Source organism: Bactrocera neohumeralis, chromosome 5 (genome assembly GCF_024586455.1).
Source record: "Bactrocera neohumeralis isolate Rockhampton chromosome 5, APGP_CSIRO_Bneo_wtdbg2-racon-allhic-juicebox.fasta_v2, whole genome shotgun sequence".
NCBI lineage: Eukaryota > Metazoa > Arthropoda > Insecta > Diptera > Tephritidae > Bactrocera > Bactrocera neohumeralis.
This window is the reverse complement of record NC_065922.1, coordinates 12,704,194-12,721,680: the sequence shown is the minus strand read 5'-3', so window position 1 is coordinate 12,721,680 and position 17,487 is coordinate 12,704,194. Positions and strand designations below refer to the sequence as shown.

Here is a 17,487-nt window from a genome sequence, read left to right as displayed (position 1 = left end):
GTGCCTTATTTAAGAAAAAACAACCGCCAATACAACTTAGAACATGTATAATATATATTTCTGTAAACAATTAAATGCAAATATATCTATTTTTGTAAAAATAACTCGAAAACCAAAGTATGTCAATAATATGCTGTGTCATTAAGTACGTTCCCTCTATCTGCCTGGACACCCTCCACTAAAATAATTAATCCAACGCGAGCACCACGCAACCAGACAACGGCCACGGCAACTCCGGCATATCCTTGAAGCTTCTGCGCGTTTTCATGCAAAACGTTTCCACCTTAGTCAGCGTGCACTTCTTGATGGTCGAGACGCCACCAACAATAACAATTCGGTCATTAAGTGTGGCAATATCATGGCCATGTCTAAAGTTAGGGAAATGCGGATATTAATGAATGAAGTGACTGTTGCATAATAAAAAAGAGTTAAGTACAAAAGTTAGTAAGTGTTTCGTACAAAACGCAAGTAACAACGAAGTAAAAGTCTGCTTTTATAACTAATTGTTTTTTAATGACCAACTTACGCTGCTCACAGGTTATAACCGCGTTTACTATGTAGGCAAAAGCCTATTAAAGCCGTTCATTAGTTATATTTCACGTACCTGGCCCATTTAATATCACCATAATGATGCCAATGACCTTCGCCAAAGTCGTAGTGGTCAACGGAGGATAACGATGTGAGTATATTATTGGAATCAAATCCTATGCCACCGACAAGGTAGAGTTCGTTGTCCGAAGGTCTGCAGAATTTTCCAAATAATCTAAAATAATTCGAATAATATTCAGAACGGAGTTATCAATAGACTATGGAGTCAAAAATATAAACTAGGGTCACTATCTAACTTGAAGTTAGACAACAATCTATTATACTAGAATATCAATTTTCAAAATGTCCATTCTAATTTCGAAAAATGTCATCGGGTTTTTATCTGCGGTCTTCTTTAGTTTCTTATCAATACATTGACGCTCATACCTTCTTTCTTTTTGGGGATGGAAAATATTTTCAAAAACATTTAGTTACTTGCGATATGGCCTCATCCTTTGACATGAATAAATTTATATTTTTTTCGAGGGAACCAAATGGTTCTGTCTATTCGCGACTGTATTGAGAAGAAGAGGTACATAACTTTGTTTCGGAAAAGTAAGCCGAAGTATTCAACTCTTCGACTTAGACTCCTTTTGAACAGGTTTTAGGTCGCTTTAAAAGATTTTAAAGTATTATTGGTGGTCGAAATATTCCATTCCTACACAAACTTCACAGCTTTCGGATAATTAGTTAGTTAGTTCTTGAGATAACAGCTGATCAAATTTGACCCGGACTGACAACATATTCACGTATTGAATACAAATCTTTATTATCGATGCAGGGAAGTTTGTTTTTTTTCATTTTTAGAGCCCCATTCGCTAGATTTTTAGACAGTTTTGACGTCATATTCATAAACTCACGTTACCATAACCAATAAAGGAAAAACAAGGAAGAATGAGTTAAGTTCCGGTATAACCGAACATTTCATAATCCTGCAACTTGCAAGGATTAAAGCCAGCGAAGTACTTTCTGGTACATACGGCTTGTTAGTTAAATGGAGTCTAGGGCGAGTTCTACCCGATTTTATTCTTTCTAACTACAAAGGGGTACCGTTATAATAAAAATCATGCTCTCTGAATATTATTAAGGTAACTTACATATTGGCCGATATATACGGTATAAAGTCACCCGGAAGTTCGAAAACCTTTATTTTAGGTATAAGGGGGCTAAGGGAAGTATTAAACCCATTTTTAACACACAGGCATATCCTGAGCAGGAAAGGGCTCTCTCCAAATTTCAATTATATACCTCGCACACTGACCGATTTTTTCGGCAACAAGTCAACTGTAACCACTGGGTTCACATATTCAATACCTAAGGGCTTGCACAGTAGTTTTGATCGATTTAGACAACTTTTAGTCATAAAGTGGCAAACCTCAAAGAAACTATTCGTGTCAAGTTTTATCGAGATATATTAATTGCTTCTCGATTTGTATACTGGAAAATGAAAGAATCAAATGGAATTTAAAATTGTGTTATATGGGAAGCAGGCGTGGTTATAACCCGATTTCACTCATCTTCACACTGTAACATAGGAATGTCAGAGGAATGCAATTTGCTGAATTTTGTTGAAATCTGTCGAGCAGATCTCGAAATATGTGATTTCTCCTGAAAGTTTACGGTGTCACGTTCATCGTCCAAGTTTGACCACGCCTCCTCTAGAGCCTTCTCATGGCTTGTACTAGTCGTAATTTCATAAGCCTCGAAGGCGATGAAAAAGTCCACGTTTTCGACATAATTGATAATGAACTGATAGTCTAAAGACACCCAGTGCAGTGTTGAGCATATCGTTCTTGAATATTTAGATGTGAGTTACATTTCTTGTGCTCAGATCTCAAAAGAATGATCGCTGGAAAAAACCGGATTTTTCAGAATATAATTTCCTTCTAGAACAGAAAATGTAGTCGAACCCTTTTTTTTGCTTCAACTATCCCACTCTGTATCATATATATAATTTCTTGTTGTCTTCATCAAACAATCTAATGTATAAGATGGATGTAATGCAAAGAAGACCCTCTCCAGAGATTTTTTAATATCGTCAAGATCTTTTTTAATCCACCACTCTCTTTCACTCTCGATATATCTTTTTACAAACCTACTCGCTCATCAGCCCAGCCCATCATAAATAAATCAACAATTCCCGGTCTGAACAAATGTCAGCATTGAATGCGTTCCGTTCTATGACTCCCACCAACCTCACATCAAAGTTAATCTAGCGCAAATGCCACTCAATATTCGCAGAAATCCACAAGAGTATTTTGTCGTAAAATCGAAATTTAAACCGCTTACCGGGGTATGCGCAAACGCTGCTTTGCTTTAATCCAACGTCCACTCTCAAAGCTTCTACCCATCCGTCCAATAGTGGGTTGAGCGCCAGCACCAGCAACAGCGACAGCATCACCATTCACATCATTGACTTTAGCCATTGGCACATCCGTAACGTATTCGTCGCTGTAAGCACACTTCAAACTGTAATACTCCATCGTATCGGTGATTACATCCACGACTGCACTTTTTGTTGCCTCGACAGCAAAACTGTCACCACTACCATTGTCATCTCTGGCCCCGCCATCTTCAGCGGCACCATCCATGGCAGCAGCCCTGCCACCTTGAGTATTACCATCGACGGTCGGCATTGAAGTAGCGACGAAGCCATCATAGTTGTCGGATGCTCTCGTTTTGGTTTCGATTATGCCGCCAGCTATCCAAATCTCGTTATTCACCATAGCAGCCATCAAGCCGTAGCGACCCACATGCAAAGGGGCTTTCTAAAATCCATAAATGACGGGCAATGTAGTTAAACAGTTATAAAGCAGTGTGCATATGTGTTTGTTTGTGTTCTGTGAGCGGAAGAGCGGGCCGGATATGAGCAAACACTCGTATATTTGTCGATATTTAGAGTCTATATGTATTATGGTTGTATTTTAATTAAATTATTGAGGTTATTTGTCATGGCAATTGATGGGTTCAGTAATTCAAAGTCATTCACCGAAAATAAAATGATTTTCTTAATATTTAGTTATTATTATTTTTTTAATTTCAGTATTATGAAGAATAATAGAGTTAAGATTGCGTCATGCCACAACATAGGCAGAACGAACTGTCAAACTTCCATAGCATAAGTAAATAGAGCTTTCACGTCGCTTATGACGTCACTAATTAACGTATTTTTCTGTAGAAGCGAAGCAAAATAGTAACAAGATCAACCTGTCGCAATGCATATTCTACATATTTCTACATATGATTCCATGATTATTAGTAGTTCTTCTCTTTTTCGACTAAAAAATGGACTTCGATAGTTTATTTACCTTCTTCCATGTTTTGCGCAGAACATTGTAGTACCACACTGTGCGCAAAGCCGTGCCATTCACTCCTTCGCCGCCAATCACGAAGAAACCGTTAACTGCTTTGACATTCCTTTGCTTGTGCTGTTCTCTTATGCCCTTACAATGTTCGCACGCCACCTCGCCACCACAATACTCATCAGACACAATCGCCGCAAAGTCGCGTCGCAACTCTGGTAAATTGCTCTCGAATGTCCACTTCAGAGTCAGCGGATCGAAGCTCCAGACTGATTTTTCGAAAATCTATAAAATTATAAAGGTTTTTAGGTTAATTCGTCAATGTCCACGTTTTTTCAGTGAGTCATAAGTTATGTATGAGTTATAAGTTTTTAAGGATTTTATCAGTTCCACCAGAGACTAATTTCTCACGTCACGGTTGTGGCTGCAAGCCAAGAATCACGTATGGGGCGGCGCCCTTGGCCTTAAAAACTTCACAGACTTCGTTAGGGCTCCAAATATCGAAACTGTATCGACTTGCATGTATCTGCATTTCGGGTGCATTTTGCACTTGTCCGACGGCAGCGAATGAAAGACTATACTATTGGCTCTTCTCCCAAGGGACAGCATTACTAAAAGGGTTAACTTCACCAAGAATTTCAAGGTTGCCCTTTGCAGCAAGGCTGAATGGAATGATTCCACTTTCGAGCTACTGCTTAGGGATAGTACGATCGAGTGGTACACTGACGGCTCGAAAACATCGGTGCAGGGGACCACGCACCAAACTCTCCATACCAATGTGAAGTTTTCCGACATTTTTCAGGCAGAAGCCTTTGCGATCAACCGTATAACCATACTTAGCTATAGTCAAGCGGCACTTAAAGCAGTCTCCTCCCATGATAGCATATCGCTACTAGTGGATTAGTGTAGAGAATAGCTGAATAGCCTAGCGGAACGTAACCATATGCACCTCATCTAGGTGCCTGAGAATAAACTGGCTGATGAGCTCGCAGCATCCACTACCATGGTAGCACTGAACCCTTCACGGAAGTGGGAAGGAAGAAGGAGTAGGCAGAGAGAGTCATGGGCCACAACTACACGGGATGCGGTATGCCAAGTTGGTAATGGGGGGTTTAAATATGCAATCAACCTCCATTGGGATAAACTCAGACTACTGGTCGCATTTTACGCTGACCACTGCAAGCTGAAAAAGCATTTACACAACATTGGCCTAGGTAAATGCCGGTTCTGCCAGGGAGTTGGACTAATCCATAGAAGCAGGTTAAAAGCCCTTTCTTCAAATAGCTAACACCCACCGGAGTATTGAACTTTATCAACAGAAAGTACTTTCGACCAACTTTTGATTTTAAATGGGTTCATAAAAAATCAAAATGTGGTATACTTCAAAGACGAAAGTTATCAGATTAGTCGAAATCGAGATCCGCCAACCGGATCCGCTGACGACACCACTTATTTAAAATGTTTACACGGAATTCTGATGTCTTGTACAACGAAATATGTGATTACTCTTTCATTAATCATAGAGTCCCACAGCATCTCAATAATTCCTTGAAAAACTACCATGCGATGAAAATTGTACAACCGGTGGTTATGTCTTCGTCTTTAAGGCACAATTTGGGGGTCGAAGGAAAAACATGTAGTAAGAAGACGAATTTAAATAACGGATAAGAATGAAACATGTTGCATTAGAAATTAAGGTCTCAGAATTTTTCCTTTCGAACTAAAAGCTTTCGTTGGCGCTACCAACCAACTCCTAATTGAAGATTTGGATTCGCAGATTCGGATTCAAAACATTAAAGTAAAAGATATATATAAATTGCTCTACCGGAATCCAACAAAGCTTCTTGGCTAATGTCAATAAGTCCAATTTTTTTTTGCGAGAGAATATTCAGGTACCATAAACATATATGTGCAACTCACCGACTTCTTAGTGCAACCTAGCGCCGTCTTGGTGCCACCTATAATATAGATGAGTCCATTACAAACAACAGCTGAGTGATGATGACGTGAACCAAAGGGCAGGTAACACAAATGTTTCCACTGCACAGCGCCAGCATCGTAGTACAGCACACGATCGCCAAAATTATCCAGCTGATTGATCTGCGGATTAAGACCGCCGCAAGCGCTACAACCGCCCATACCGTTATGGTAATGCAACGGATCCAAAATATCAGCATCGCTGCCACCCAACGACTGTATTCGCTTGCGTTGCTGTTGTTGCAGCGCCATAACTTTATCATGCTGGCAATGCTGACAGTACGGATCAATGCCACCAAATATGAGAAGCTTGCGACCCTTGATGCTTTAAAATAGTAAAATAAAATAGTTGTGTAAAACATCAATACTTCGGAACTTCATGGAACTCACGCTTTAAACTCCACTTCCTCGACTGTGGGCAAACCAAACTGTGGTGCTTGCAATATTTGTGTCATATGTTGCTGCCGCTCCTGCTGCCCCATAGGCGACTCGTTGCGACATTCCAGCCGTGGCAGAACTGTCGTCTTCGAGTCACCGCCATTGTTGCAAGGCTTTTGTGACCGCCTCGTATGCAAACGCGTCGGCTGTGCCATTGTCTTAGGGCCGTCGATAGTGCCATCGGCGATGGTACTGACGCCACGTTGCATGCAAACATCCTCAATACAATGATGCACTTCAATGTTTTGTTCGCAATCATCATTCAGTATGCGGTGGACGTCATATTTCATCTCATGCAACTCACTCGGAATTGCTTTGTCCTCGTTGGTGTTGTTGTTTGCATTGCTGCATTGATAACTGTACTTAAATGGCTGTGGATCTAGTTCTTGAAATTGTGCATAGCGTTGCGGATATCGATGGCGTTTGTGGTGCTGCTGTTCCTGTTGCAGTCTGTAGGGAAACTCATAGCAGCTAGACGCGGTGGAAGGCAACACTTGACTGGTGGTTATTTTGCTGAGGTTTTTCAGACTTGCCGAATTCACCATAGTGGTCATGTGGTCGCCAAAACAACGTTGATCTGAAAAGTACAGAACATATAGATGGATAGTAGGCCTTTACTGCATGCTTAGCTGAGTTTATTCTCATATTTGAGCAGTTGTTGTGCAATAAAGCGAGAGTCGTTCAAGTTCTTATGAGAGACTTTATCATATAAATAGGAGATTGGAACTCTGGCGAAGTGTGGCTGTGATTAGCGTAAGAAGCCTATAGTTTTTTTTCAGACATTGCTTAAGCCATCGATGGATCTTTGGGATTGACTTTAATAAGTCCCTCAAAATTTCAATACTGAACTAAATATTCTTAGTCAAATAGATCCATTTTCCTATTCAATCACAGCATAAACTAGATCATTGCAATAGTCTCGACCTTTTAAAACCATCAAAACTAGTTATCAAGTCGCTCTAAAGGTTTGCAAAAAGCGTTGACCTCGTGTATGTTGAATACTTTAACTCAAATTAGACTGTACCCCCATCTGGCATTACTAAGGACCAGTAAGCATATGCATGGCGTGACAGCCAGCTAACCTAAGTCAATAATATATATGTAAATGCGTTCTAAAAACGAACGACTTTGAGCTGTGACTTGGGAATTTTGTCTCCGAACCACCTTAAACCTTATTTTAGACAGAATCAGCTCCCTGTGCTTTGAAACCACTTCAGAGTAGTTTTGCTTTAAGAAAATTAAACTAGAATGGAGTATAACAACTTTGACAAAGTACTTTTTGAGACAAAGTGAGCGTTACGAGCATTTTGGATAAATGACAGGTGATCCAAGTAGAGGTACTCAACTTATGTTCAACATATTCGGCCTACTGAGTGTACTATTCGCAACACCATCACCCATATTAAGCCCACAAACTCATTATTGGATAATTTTCCACAGAATAGACCACGACCAGCACGCAAAGAAAATATAGCAACCGTAGCTGAGAGTGTACAGGAAGACCGTGGAGAGTCGGTTCGGCGCCGTTCGCAGCAACTCGGACTGACGTATGGAAGAACTTAGGGCATTTTACGACGAGATGTTCAATAGAAAGCGTATAAAATATGCAATAACTGAATCCGCTCGACCTTCTCAAGCGACATTGCTCGCTCTATGGGCGCTTGAAAAGTTTTAAGGAGATCCGAAGTTGTCGAACCAAATTTTTTTATGCGATAAGCACATTTCTGGCTCAATGTGTATGTAAACAAGTAAAATCAGCGCATTTGGGACGAAGATCAACCTCAAGAGATTTAAGAGCTGCCATTTCATCCAGAAAAAACAACTGTTTGATGACAAATGATGCCGGTGCGAACGTAACCGCCAATGGCAACCATTATCGCGCCAACATAACCGACTATTTGATACCTGAAATTGAAGTCCGTGATCTCGGCGACATTTGGTTTCAACAAGACGGCGCCGCTTATCACACATCGATTCAATCAATGGATTTTTTGAGAGAAAACTTCGGTGAACAGATAATTTCACGTTTTGGGCCGGTCGATTGGCTACCAAGATTATGTGATATCACACCGTTAGTCTTTTTCCTGTAAAGCCTAAAGTCTATGCAGACAATCCCGCTTCGATACAGACCTTGGAGCAAAACAGCACGCGTGTCATTCGCCAGTGACCTGTCGAAATGCTCGAACGAGCCATCGTAAATTAGACTCAATGGATGGATCATCTGAGACGTAGACGCGGCCAACGTTTGAAAGAGATAATCTTCAAAAAATAAATGCCAAAAAGTGTTTTTTCAAATGATAATAACCTTTCTTCATTAAATTCGAAGTTTCAGTGTTTTTTTTTAAGAAAAGTGGGGAACCTCGAAATGAATTATCCTTTACAACCGTTTCACTTGTTCAGTAAGATGAAGTAGAGTGAAGTGCGGAGTGCGATATGAATGGTATTTGTATCTGATAGGTACCTATTTTGTAGAGGCAAATTCGACAAGTTTAGAAGATTATGGATTAATACAAGTTTTATATAATTTTTACAATGAGCATAGCTAATTCCGCTTTACTAATTCCAAGACTTTCCATAAGCTCTGCCTGCACAATTATTCCTCAATACTTCCGTCAATAAGTTAAACTTATGTAGTTAAAGTACTATGGATATTTACCTCGAAGAACCGGCTTGCGTTGCCTTAAACTGGTCTCAACTTGTACGCCCTGATCGCGACATTGCATTGTGAAAACGGTGGCCTGGAATGCAGACAAAAGAAAAAGAAAAGCAAATGAAATCTCGGTCTCAATTTTAATCATCAGTAGTCTTTATTTAAATTTTTTCATCGATTTAATTATATATAAAGTGAGTCACAATAATTTTCGTATAAATGCCAAATCACAGATTTCAACAAAAATTTTCATAAATCAAATCTTCTAACAATATGTACTTGCAGTCTGTATATATTTAGTTCGTAAACGCGTAAGTAGTCTTCTAAAATAGGTGATTTGGTGTTGTTGGTAAGTGACTAGAAAATAGATTAACATACTAAATTTTGCTCGTTCAATTTGCGGCAATCGGAGCGCACGCAACACTGCATCGACTTCTCCACACCCTTAGCCATTTCCAGCGAGCGCCAATAATCCTTGCCAATCGTATGGATCATCTCCAGATACTCCAGAAACGATTTGTATGTCACATACTGCATATTCGGGCATTCGAGCCGATGATGGTAGCTGCATTCTTTGTCGAAAACCCACTGACGTTGAACCGGTGCAACGAGCTGGTAGCGTTCCAGGAAATGCAAGAACTCTTCACGATTTTCACCATAGTATAATTGAGTAGTCGTATAGCTGGAAAGGTTTGCAGAACATAAAAAAGTTGTGTGGAGTTTGTGAGTGCCAGTGGCGGCTGCACTTACGATATGCCGTCGTTGATCATGCGTTTCACCTCCGGATGACTGGCAATACGATCGATTTCTACGCAGTCAATATTTTTGTTGAGTGTCACCAGGAACCACGGTGGCATCAAGCTGAAACGTACGCACTTGACAACTTGCAACATATCCGCCTCGCGTTCATCCCAATTGTAGTTAAGCCAACGCACCACCGCCATGAAGATCTTGAGTAAAGGAAAATGGAGTTATTAGTGGTTTGGCTAAGATCACGGAACTAAACAACTGTTGTATCTAGTTATGATTAGCATGTTTTTCTGGGGCAAGTTATATAAGTTCAACTAATTTGGAGCCCTGATGAGCTTAACAAAAGCTGCAACAAATCCGTGGATCATTCGAAGCTTTATAGGATATATTCATAAGGCCCTGCAGTTACCAGTAATATTGTCTGGAACCTTAGTCAATCTATTATTTATTGTAAAAATAGTCCCATGGCATTATGATAATAGCAGAAAGTATGTTTGTTCCCAATAAAAGGTCTAGTACCTAGAAACCCCCATGCACCATGTACTTAATAGCTTAAATATGACCCGATTAAATAGAAGACTGTCGATAATAGTGTGGTTATTGTACTCAGTTCTGTACCTAATATTTACTAGACCTTCACATAAGGTAAATTGGTCTTTCTTGACTATCACTGGCGTAAAAATTCTTGCCTTAATTTGGATCTCAACTTGAAAGGCTTAAAAAGCACACGAATACCCTAGAAGAACTGTTCCAGCAAATTCATTAGACATGGGGTTATTTGGTCGCTTGAAATGTTTTACAAATTCCTAATCTAAAAATCTATATAAGACACATCTTCGGACTTACCTCAATTTCCGAATTCACGCCAATTGTATTGGAACTCAAAAGCGTGCAAATCTCCTTCGTCGCCAGCTCCAAGTACTCTTTAGAGGCGACAAGTGTCAGGAAAAATTTACAAATGCGTGTCAGCATTAGCTGCTCCAAACTCTCTAGACCATAATTGCGTGCCTCAAGGTAGAGTAAGAATGCAGTATCTTCACGAAAGCGCACATCATCGTCCAAGCAGAGCCAACATTGATTCACCAGATTTTTAATGCGCAGAAAATTGGCCGCATTAAATAATTCCAGTATGCCCTCACGCTGCACCAACGGCTCCTCAGCCAACATCCAATCGTAGACCATCATAAAAGCGCCGGGTGTTATCTTCTCTTCGGGCAATTGGATCAATACCTCATTGTTGCATTCCATGAAGAAGTCCGAGTAACACTGCAGCACCATCATGTGACAATTGAAGGTCACACCACCAATACGTATCTGCACATTCGGTTTGATGTGGTTGTCAATCATGTTACGTAGCAATTTGTAGAGATTCTCTTTGGGCGGCTGGACTATGTCTTCCCAGCCCTGTATCTCATTCGTTTTGAAACCCATTTCGAGTAGAGATTTTTCTTTGAGCGTGCAGACTATTTTCGGCTTTTGACTATCAAATTTGCCCGGTAATGGAATATTGGACGGCAGTATCTTGCTGGGTGGTGGTTTTGCGGCCTTAGACGCGGCACCATCGAAGGTTTCTGTAAAATACGAGAAGAATACAGCTAAAATGCAGAGTTGATTGGGAGAAAACTTACGTGGCAACTTTTGGAAATCAATGCCTTGGTCTTTGGCTTGACTTGAAGACTCGGAATTGTCGACGAAATTTAAGCTGTAAGAAGGGTGTTACGGAAATATTAAGCTCCCTTGAATTGGAATTAATTCGTTTCAGCAGTTACTCACTTCATGTACTTGACATTGTTCTCTAATGTGTCGGAAAACTGTGGTGAACCCGTGGTACCGGTGGTGGAAATGCTCGACTCATTGCTCTGTAATACGTAACTAGTTGTAGTCTAGTTGTCTTTTCGACGATGGGCAAATGCCTTTATATGATTTTACCTGAATTACCTTATTCAGGGGTTTATCCATTTGAAAAGGTTTCTACAGCTAAGAATTGAATTAAAAATAGCTCTAACTGGTAAAAATGTTGTTTAATTTGGACAGCAAAATCAATTAAAATATATTTTATTTAAATTAACTGAAAATGAAAAAATCGACGAAATTTCTTGGCAGCAAAGTTTCTTTTATAAAAATTTTCCCAATATGAAATGACGTACACGATTGAGTAACTAACGATAAGAAAAAAAGGTATATTTTCCTAAAACGATATTTCTATTATTTCTTTCCTGGGGTAAATCGAACTCGGCTAAACCGAAGATCCTATACTGATCCTAGAGGTTAATTGTAGTATTTATAAGAGTCTCTTTAAGACTACTATTACATACATACATATATAAGATCAGTGCAATTGATCATACTTTGGAACATATCAGTTGGACCTAGCTAAGATGCGACCTCCGTAGAGTGGACCTTGAACTCTGATATGGAACGAGATATGTATATTCTCGCCACTTTAAATCTCTCCAGAACTGAAAGATCAAACTTCAAATTTAGACGATCGAAGAGAATTACGACGTCACATCCAACCGCGGTTCCGCGGGTTCCGATACTAGGTGTACACCGTCCTAGCTCTTAGAGTTAGGGAGGCTTCGAGTTATGGAAGGAATTTTTTTTATGAAATTAGAGCAATATTGCCAATTCAAGTGTTCGAGTTATGGAGACCTTCGAGTCAACTCTAGATGTTTTATGAATTTTTTTCCCTAATGCCAAATCTATTCTTTCTTAATTTTTATAATTTTTAGCATAATTGTTGTAATGTCATTTACAACAATTACTTAATTTTCAATAAAGTTTATTTACAAAATTATATTTCTGGCATGTCTTTGAATTGTTCAAGTACAAAAAAGTACAAAAGCATAAACATCTACATATATATGGCAACGCTGTAATTGACTATTTACATTCAGGACGTAAACAATAAAATTGCATTTGGACCAGCTGGAAATGTTCGAGTTTGTAAAACATCTTTTTAAACTACAATTCCTACTAATAGTGATCGCTATATTTACCGGTGTTTATTACAATGAAATTATAAATTGGATGGTGAACAAATATGCGGATCCAGCAAGTGAAAGTATAGCGATTAAATTCGAAAATCCCGAAGAGGCCACGTTAAGTGAGCGGCTTTTCACGCGTGATGATTTGGCACAATTCAATGGCGAAAATGACGCACCACTATATTTGGCCATAATTGGCACGGTATTCGACGTGACTAAAGGTGCAAAGCATTATGGGCCAGGATGTGCATATAATTTTTTCGTGGGACGCGATGCTTCTGTGTCATTTATAAATGGTCAATTCGAAAAGTTTGACGAAGATGAGGCCGATGACGTCGTCTCGTTAAGACCCAGTGATCTTATCAGTCTAGAAAATTGGCAACAATTTTACAGGAGAGAATATGTATACAAAGGTAAACTAATAGGACGCTTTTATGATAAAAACGGTGAACCAACGGCATACAATCACAAGTACATGATGCTTTTGGAGCAAGCGAAAGCTGCCAAAGCGCAAGCCGAACAATTGCGCGAAGTGTATCCAGACTGCAATATTGAGTGGTCAGTAGAGCGGGGGTCACATGTTTGGTGCACTACAACTAGTGGTGGCAAACAGCGTGAATGGGTGGGCTATCCACGACAGTTGTTCGAAATTGGTGCTAACAACTTCCGCTGTGCTTGTGTGCAAGACAAGGACTTGGACACAACTGAGGTGATGCTCAAGGAGTATGAGAATTGCGCGCCACATGCACATGAGTGTTACTACAAGGTGGATTAGCAAAATTAAACGTACATGCGTGTGTGTGCTTCTAGAACTGTTTTAAAATGTTATACAAAGCAATTTATAGCAAAGTGTTTTTATAAATTTTAGTGAAAAATCCAAATTTTTATAAATTTAATGAAAAATTAACAAGTATTTAAACTGTTAAACTTTATACTAAAGCATTTTATGTACTTAATCATTTTACAAAACAAAAGTATTTGCACTTAACATATCCAACAATAAGATAGAGGCCTTAGTGTTCAATTTTTATACAAAATAATAAATAAAAAACATATTTACCCGAGATATTGCATATTTTATTTTCTTAAAGTTCTTTTATAGTCATAAAATCATAAATGAGCATAAATTATAATAAAATATGGTTGTTTGTATTAATTATTTATTTGCGTTGATGAAAATACTTTGGTTTATTTTTATTTGAAATCATAATAGTATACATAAATTATATTAGAAAATTTGACAGCAATTTGAAGTTTTCGGACCTACATAATTAAATAAGAAATCTTGATAAAATCATGATAAGAAAAATATTTTTTTTTTATGAAAATGCAAAATTTGTATTTTTTTTTCAGTTTACAGCACCACTTCATTCGAAATGGCGTTAAGGTCCATATGTTTGAATGACATTGGTCGGTGTCTGCGATTTTCCGCCCATTCCTTCGGATGCTTCCTCTTCCGATGGTGATGCATATTAGCATTCACTTTGAATGTGCGTGGGCAATGTGGACATTGATACAAGTCCTCGCCTGTATGCGTTGTCATATGTTCCTAAATGAGTGTCATATTAGTAATTATAAAAAATAATTGACATTTTTCGAGTACATACTTTTAACACTTTTGAGGCCTTAAACGCTTTATCGCACACCGTACATTTGTGTATACGCTCCCGTTGATGTACGTAGCGTTTATGTGACTTTAGTGCATCCTCGGTTAAAGCTACTTTTCCGCATTCGCCGCACACGTACACGGTGGAACCGTCATGATGGGTTATGCGTTTATGTCGTTTCAAACTAAATTTGGAATGTAATTTGGCATCACATTGATCGCAAGGCCAAAGTTGTTTTCCCGCACCGTCATGCTCTAGCAAATGATATTTCAGTGCATAGCGTCCACGGAAAGATTTACCACACTGGTCGCAAACACTGTGATAAGCTGTACTATGCACATTGCGTATGTGAATGTTAAGACGGCTCTCTAAAATAAAGCTGCAGAAAAGAGAATATTTCGAATAATAAATAAATACATAATGACTAATAATAAATATTTTTACCCCTTTCCACATTCCTTGCAAATGTGATCGGGATTGCCCTCCGCATGTGTCTCCATGTGAGTTTTCAGTATAGGTAATTTTGCGAATTTTTTATGGCAAACTTCACATTCGAAACGCCGTTCTAATGACTCAGGCTTGTGCATAGAATTCATATGCGCCACTAAACTTCTGCCATTAGCACTGCATTTGCCACATTCGGCGCACTGAAACTTTTGTGGATTCAAATGCACTTGCAAATGTTCAACAAAGTGAAACCGTTGGCTGTATTTGTGCTTGCAGCACAATACATAGCCTTTATTACTGTTATGCACTTCGCGGAAATGTGTGCGTAGTTCTGTAAAATCAGCAGATAGATGACCGCACAATTCACATGGTAACTTATCCTTGAAATGCTGAGCAATAAAGGCATCAAACTCCTTGGTTTTAGAGCTTTTCTCTTTAACTTTTTCAACACTATTAGCTTCATCCTTATCTTCATTATCATTATAGTCCAAATCAGTGTCTACATCGGAAGCTTTCTTGACAACTTTTTTCAATTTTTTCCGCCTTCCGGCCTTTTTCTTAGTTGGTGCCGATGTTTTGGTTTGCCTCAAATTCCTTCTTTTTAACAATGGCATATCGTCATAGAGACTGTCATTATCGTCATTTGCAACATTTTCTATGCCTTCATTGGGAGGCAATTTCTTTGGCGCCGTTGAGAGTTTGGCTTCACATATAGCTACAGGATCTTCAGTGTCTTCATTGAAATAGTCGTCGTTATCACATGTGTCATCAGCAAATGATTCTTCATATATATTTAAGTTGTTTACATCTATTTCCATTTCCAATTTAACACTCTCAACTAGTTCCCTTTGATATGGTTGCTGCAGTAATTTCAGGCGTTCATCTTTTAAGATTACTAATTCCTTTTGCCATTGATGAAAATCGTCTATGTGCCGCCAGCAGTTCGCGCAAATCACCTGTGACGTATGCTGTGTTGTTCCCTGGCTCTGTTCAGCATCTAATTCTGCTTTTACTTCGTCCATATTTTTTATCTAATGGATTTTATTTGCAAAAACATTTTAATACAAGTGGAAACTATTATTTTCAAGCACATACCTCGTTTTCAAAATACTTCGCAACAACATTGTAAATTGTTGTATTTTTTCCACCAGAATCAAATAATTCTAAAGAATTGTGATCACAATCACTAATGCACAATCGGCATAACATCTTTTTCGATTTATTGTTTATTACAATTTTGTAAAATTCTGTTGTTTAGCTTTCCAAGGAGAAGACATAAAATAACATTTGCGCAGGGTTGTATCAAAATGCACTGACTTTTATAGAAACCTATAGACGTATTCACACAGATGTAAATTATATGGTAGTTTTAGTAAGACATTTTAGGTACCTTTAAATACCGGTTACGAGATCATAAAGTAACCACAGTAAAAAAAAAACTTAAAATTATTACACTGCCTTATCGTTCATTTTCAAAACTCAAAAAATTTGCTATTGGAAACCCACTACTTTCTGTGTTTACTACCAAGTTCTAATTCAGAGAAACCCTAAACCCTGCAACAATAAAAAATTTCAAACAGAATTGTTTTAAAAATTTTATTTTTTAATTTATAAAACTACAATCATTGGATTTAGTTATCTGGCAATGAGCGGATGATGTCCGAATCTCCAGGATCGGTGATGGACATTGTGCACACACGGAAGTATTTACCGCAAGCGGTACCCAATTCGATGTTGGTGCCACTGTAATGTTGCACTTCGGTCTTGGCCAACATAGCGTAATATTCAATCTCAGATTTCCTAAAAGAAATAAATAATTTCACTTTGTAAAATATATAATATACAATTGATCTGAGCGTTAAGCATTAAGCCATCTCAGAAAGAGTCTCTAGTAGTAATAGTATATCAACACAATAGGTCTGATTCTAATACATTCATCATTTAAAAGCAATCAAAAGCTAATGAAACTAAAAAATTTCATTACCTGTTTTACCACGCTGGAACCATTTGGATGTCTGTGTTATTGCAAGCTTTAAACCGCAAATTTATATGCAACATTGGTCTGAGAGTATCCACTCCATAGCTTCCATTGCAAATAATTAAAAGAATGCAAACAAATATGGGAAACTTGTGTGGGAGCATACTTCTCAGTCTCGTAAGACTCCATATGGCTCCAGCAAGTAATTCTACTTTTACATTGCAAATGGATGCATGTGCGGCTCACCTCAACGCTGGTGTGTTGCTGGCAATCAACACCAATTTCGCTTTGCCTTGACGCAAGGTCTTCAAAGCTTGTTTGTAACCCAAGCAATATTTGCCCGATTTCATTACCAAAGCCAAACGGGCATTGGTGCTTTCCAAAGCCTTTTTCTGTAAACAGAAGAAAAATGCACTTTGTTAGGTTATGTTCAAAAAAGGCGTCGGGATAGATCACCACGTGTCAATAAGCAAATCAATTTATACCTGTTTCTTTACGGCAACCATGTTTGCTGATCTCTAGTTATGAATACAAAGTCAGATGGATGTCTGTAAAATATTTTAAAATAAATTTGATTAGATTTTTAGAATTATTTCGGAATAATTGAAAAATGCACCCACCTCCAAAGACGATTTGTAAGAAAAGAAGGAAAATTGAGTTGACAGCTGTCAGGAAAACTTCAACCGCAGAGTTGTATTTTGTTTGAATAATATAAATCCTATTGAAATACTTTTCGATGAAGTGATTATAATAATTATAATTT

The 17,487-nt window shown here is 38.5% G+C and overlaps 5 protein-coding genes across 6 annotated transcripts; 1 reads left to right on the top strand and 4 right to left on the bottom strand.

Annotated features, from left to right (window-relative positions):
* Positions 1 to 66: 66 nt before the first annotated feature.
* LOC126759880 (uncharacterized) lies at positions 67 to 9,028 on the bottom strand. Its single transcript, XM_050475055.1, has 7 exons — positions 8,962 to 9,028; positions 6,258 to 6,882; positions 5,811 to 6,192; positions 3,897 to 4,175; positions 2,878 to 3,356; positions 605 to 763; positions 67 to 368 (listed from the first exon to the last, which is right to left on the bottom strand). The coding sequence occupies exons 1-7, from the start codon at positions 9,026 to 9,028 to the stop codon at positions 188 to 190; spliced, it is 2,172 nt and encodes a 723-aa protein (XP_050331012.1). The 3' UTR covers positions 67 to 187.
* A 135-nt stretch (positions 9,029 to 9,163) lies between these two features.
* Positions 9,164 to 11,864, bottom strand: LOC126759885 (uncharacterized). Of its 2 annotated transcripts, none has more exons than XM_050475069.1 (6): positions 11,644 to 11,864; positions 11,479 to 11,564; positions 11,334 to 11,407; positions 10,552 to 11,276; positions 9,706 to 9,905; positions 9,164 to 9,637 (listed from the first exon to the last, which is right to left on the bottom strand). In XM_050475069.1, exons 1-6 carry the CDS (start codon positions 11,662 to 11,664, stop codon positions 9,325 to 9,327), a joined length of 1,419 nt encoding a protein of 472 aa, XP_050331026.1. In that variant the 5' UTR covers positions 11,665 to 11,864; the 3' UTR covers positions 9,164 to 9,324. The 2 variants fall into 2 exon arrangements, with proteins under 2 accessions (XP_050331026.1, XP_050331025.1); XM_050475068.1 differs by having other exon boundaries at positions 11,635 to 11,863.
* A 715-nt stretch (positions 11,865 to 12,579) lies between these two features.
* On the top strand, positions 12,580 to 13,756 carry LOC126759887 (neuferricin homolog). Its single transcript, XM_050475072.1, has one exon. The coding sequence runs from the start codon at positions 12,640 to 12,642 to the stop codon at positions 13,465 to 13,467; it is 828 nt and encodes a 275-aa protein (XP_050331029.1). The 5' UTR covers positions 12,580 to 12,639; the 3' UTR covers positions 13,468 to 13,756.
* Positions 13,757 to 13,834: 78 nt separating this feature from the next.
* On the bottom strand, positions 13,835 to 16,037 carry LOC126759882 (transcription factor grauzone-like). The gene is made up of 4 exons (XM_050475058.1): positions 15,842 to 16,037; positions 14,744 to 15,777; positions 14,300 to 14,678; positions 13,835 to 14,241 (listed from the first exon to the last, which is right to left on the bottom strand). Exons 1-4 carry the CDS (start codon positions 15,953 to 15,955, stop codon positions 14,047 to 14,049), a joined length of 1,722 nt encoding a protein of 573 aa, XP_050331015.1. The 5' UTR covers positions 15,956 to 16,037; the 3' UTR covers positions 13,835 to 14,046.
* Positions 16,038 to 16,328: 291 nt separating this feature from the next.
* LOC126759890 (60S ribosomal protein L30) lies at positions 16,329 to 17,328 on the bottom strand. Its single transcript, XM_050475075.1, has 3 exons — positions 17,210 to 17,328; positions 16,971 to 17,116; positions 16,329 to 16,546 (listed from the first exon to the last, which is right to left on the bottom strand). Exons 1-3 carry the CDS (start codon positions 17,228 to 17,230, stop codon positions 16,378 to 16,380), a joined length of 336 nt encoding a protein of 111 aa, XP_050331032.1. The 5' UTR covers positions 17,231 to 17,328; the 3' UTR covers positions 16,329 to 16,377.
* Positions 17,329 to 17,487: the final 159 nt, after the last annotated feature.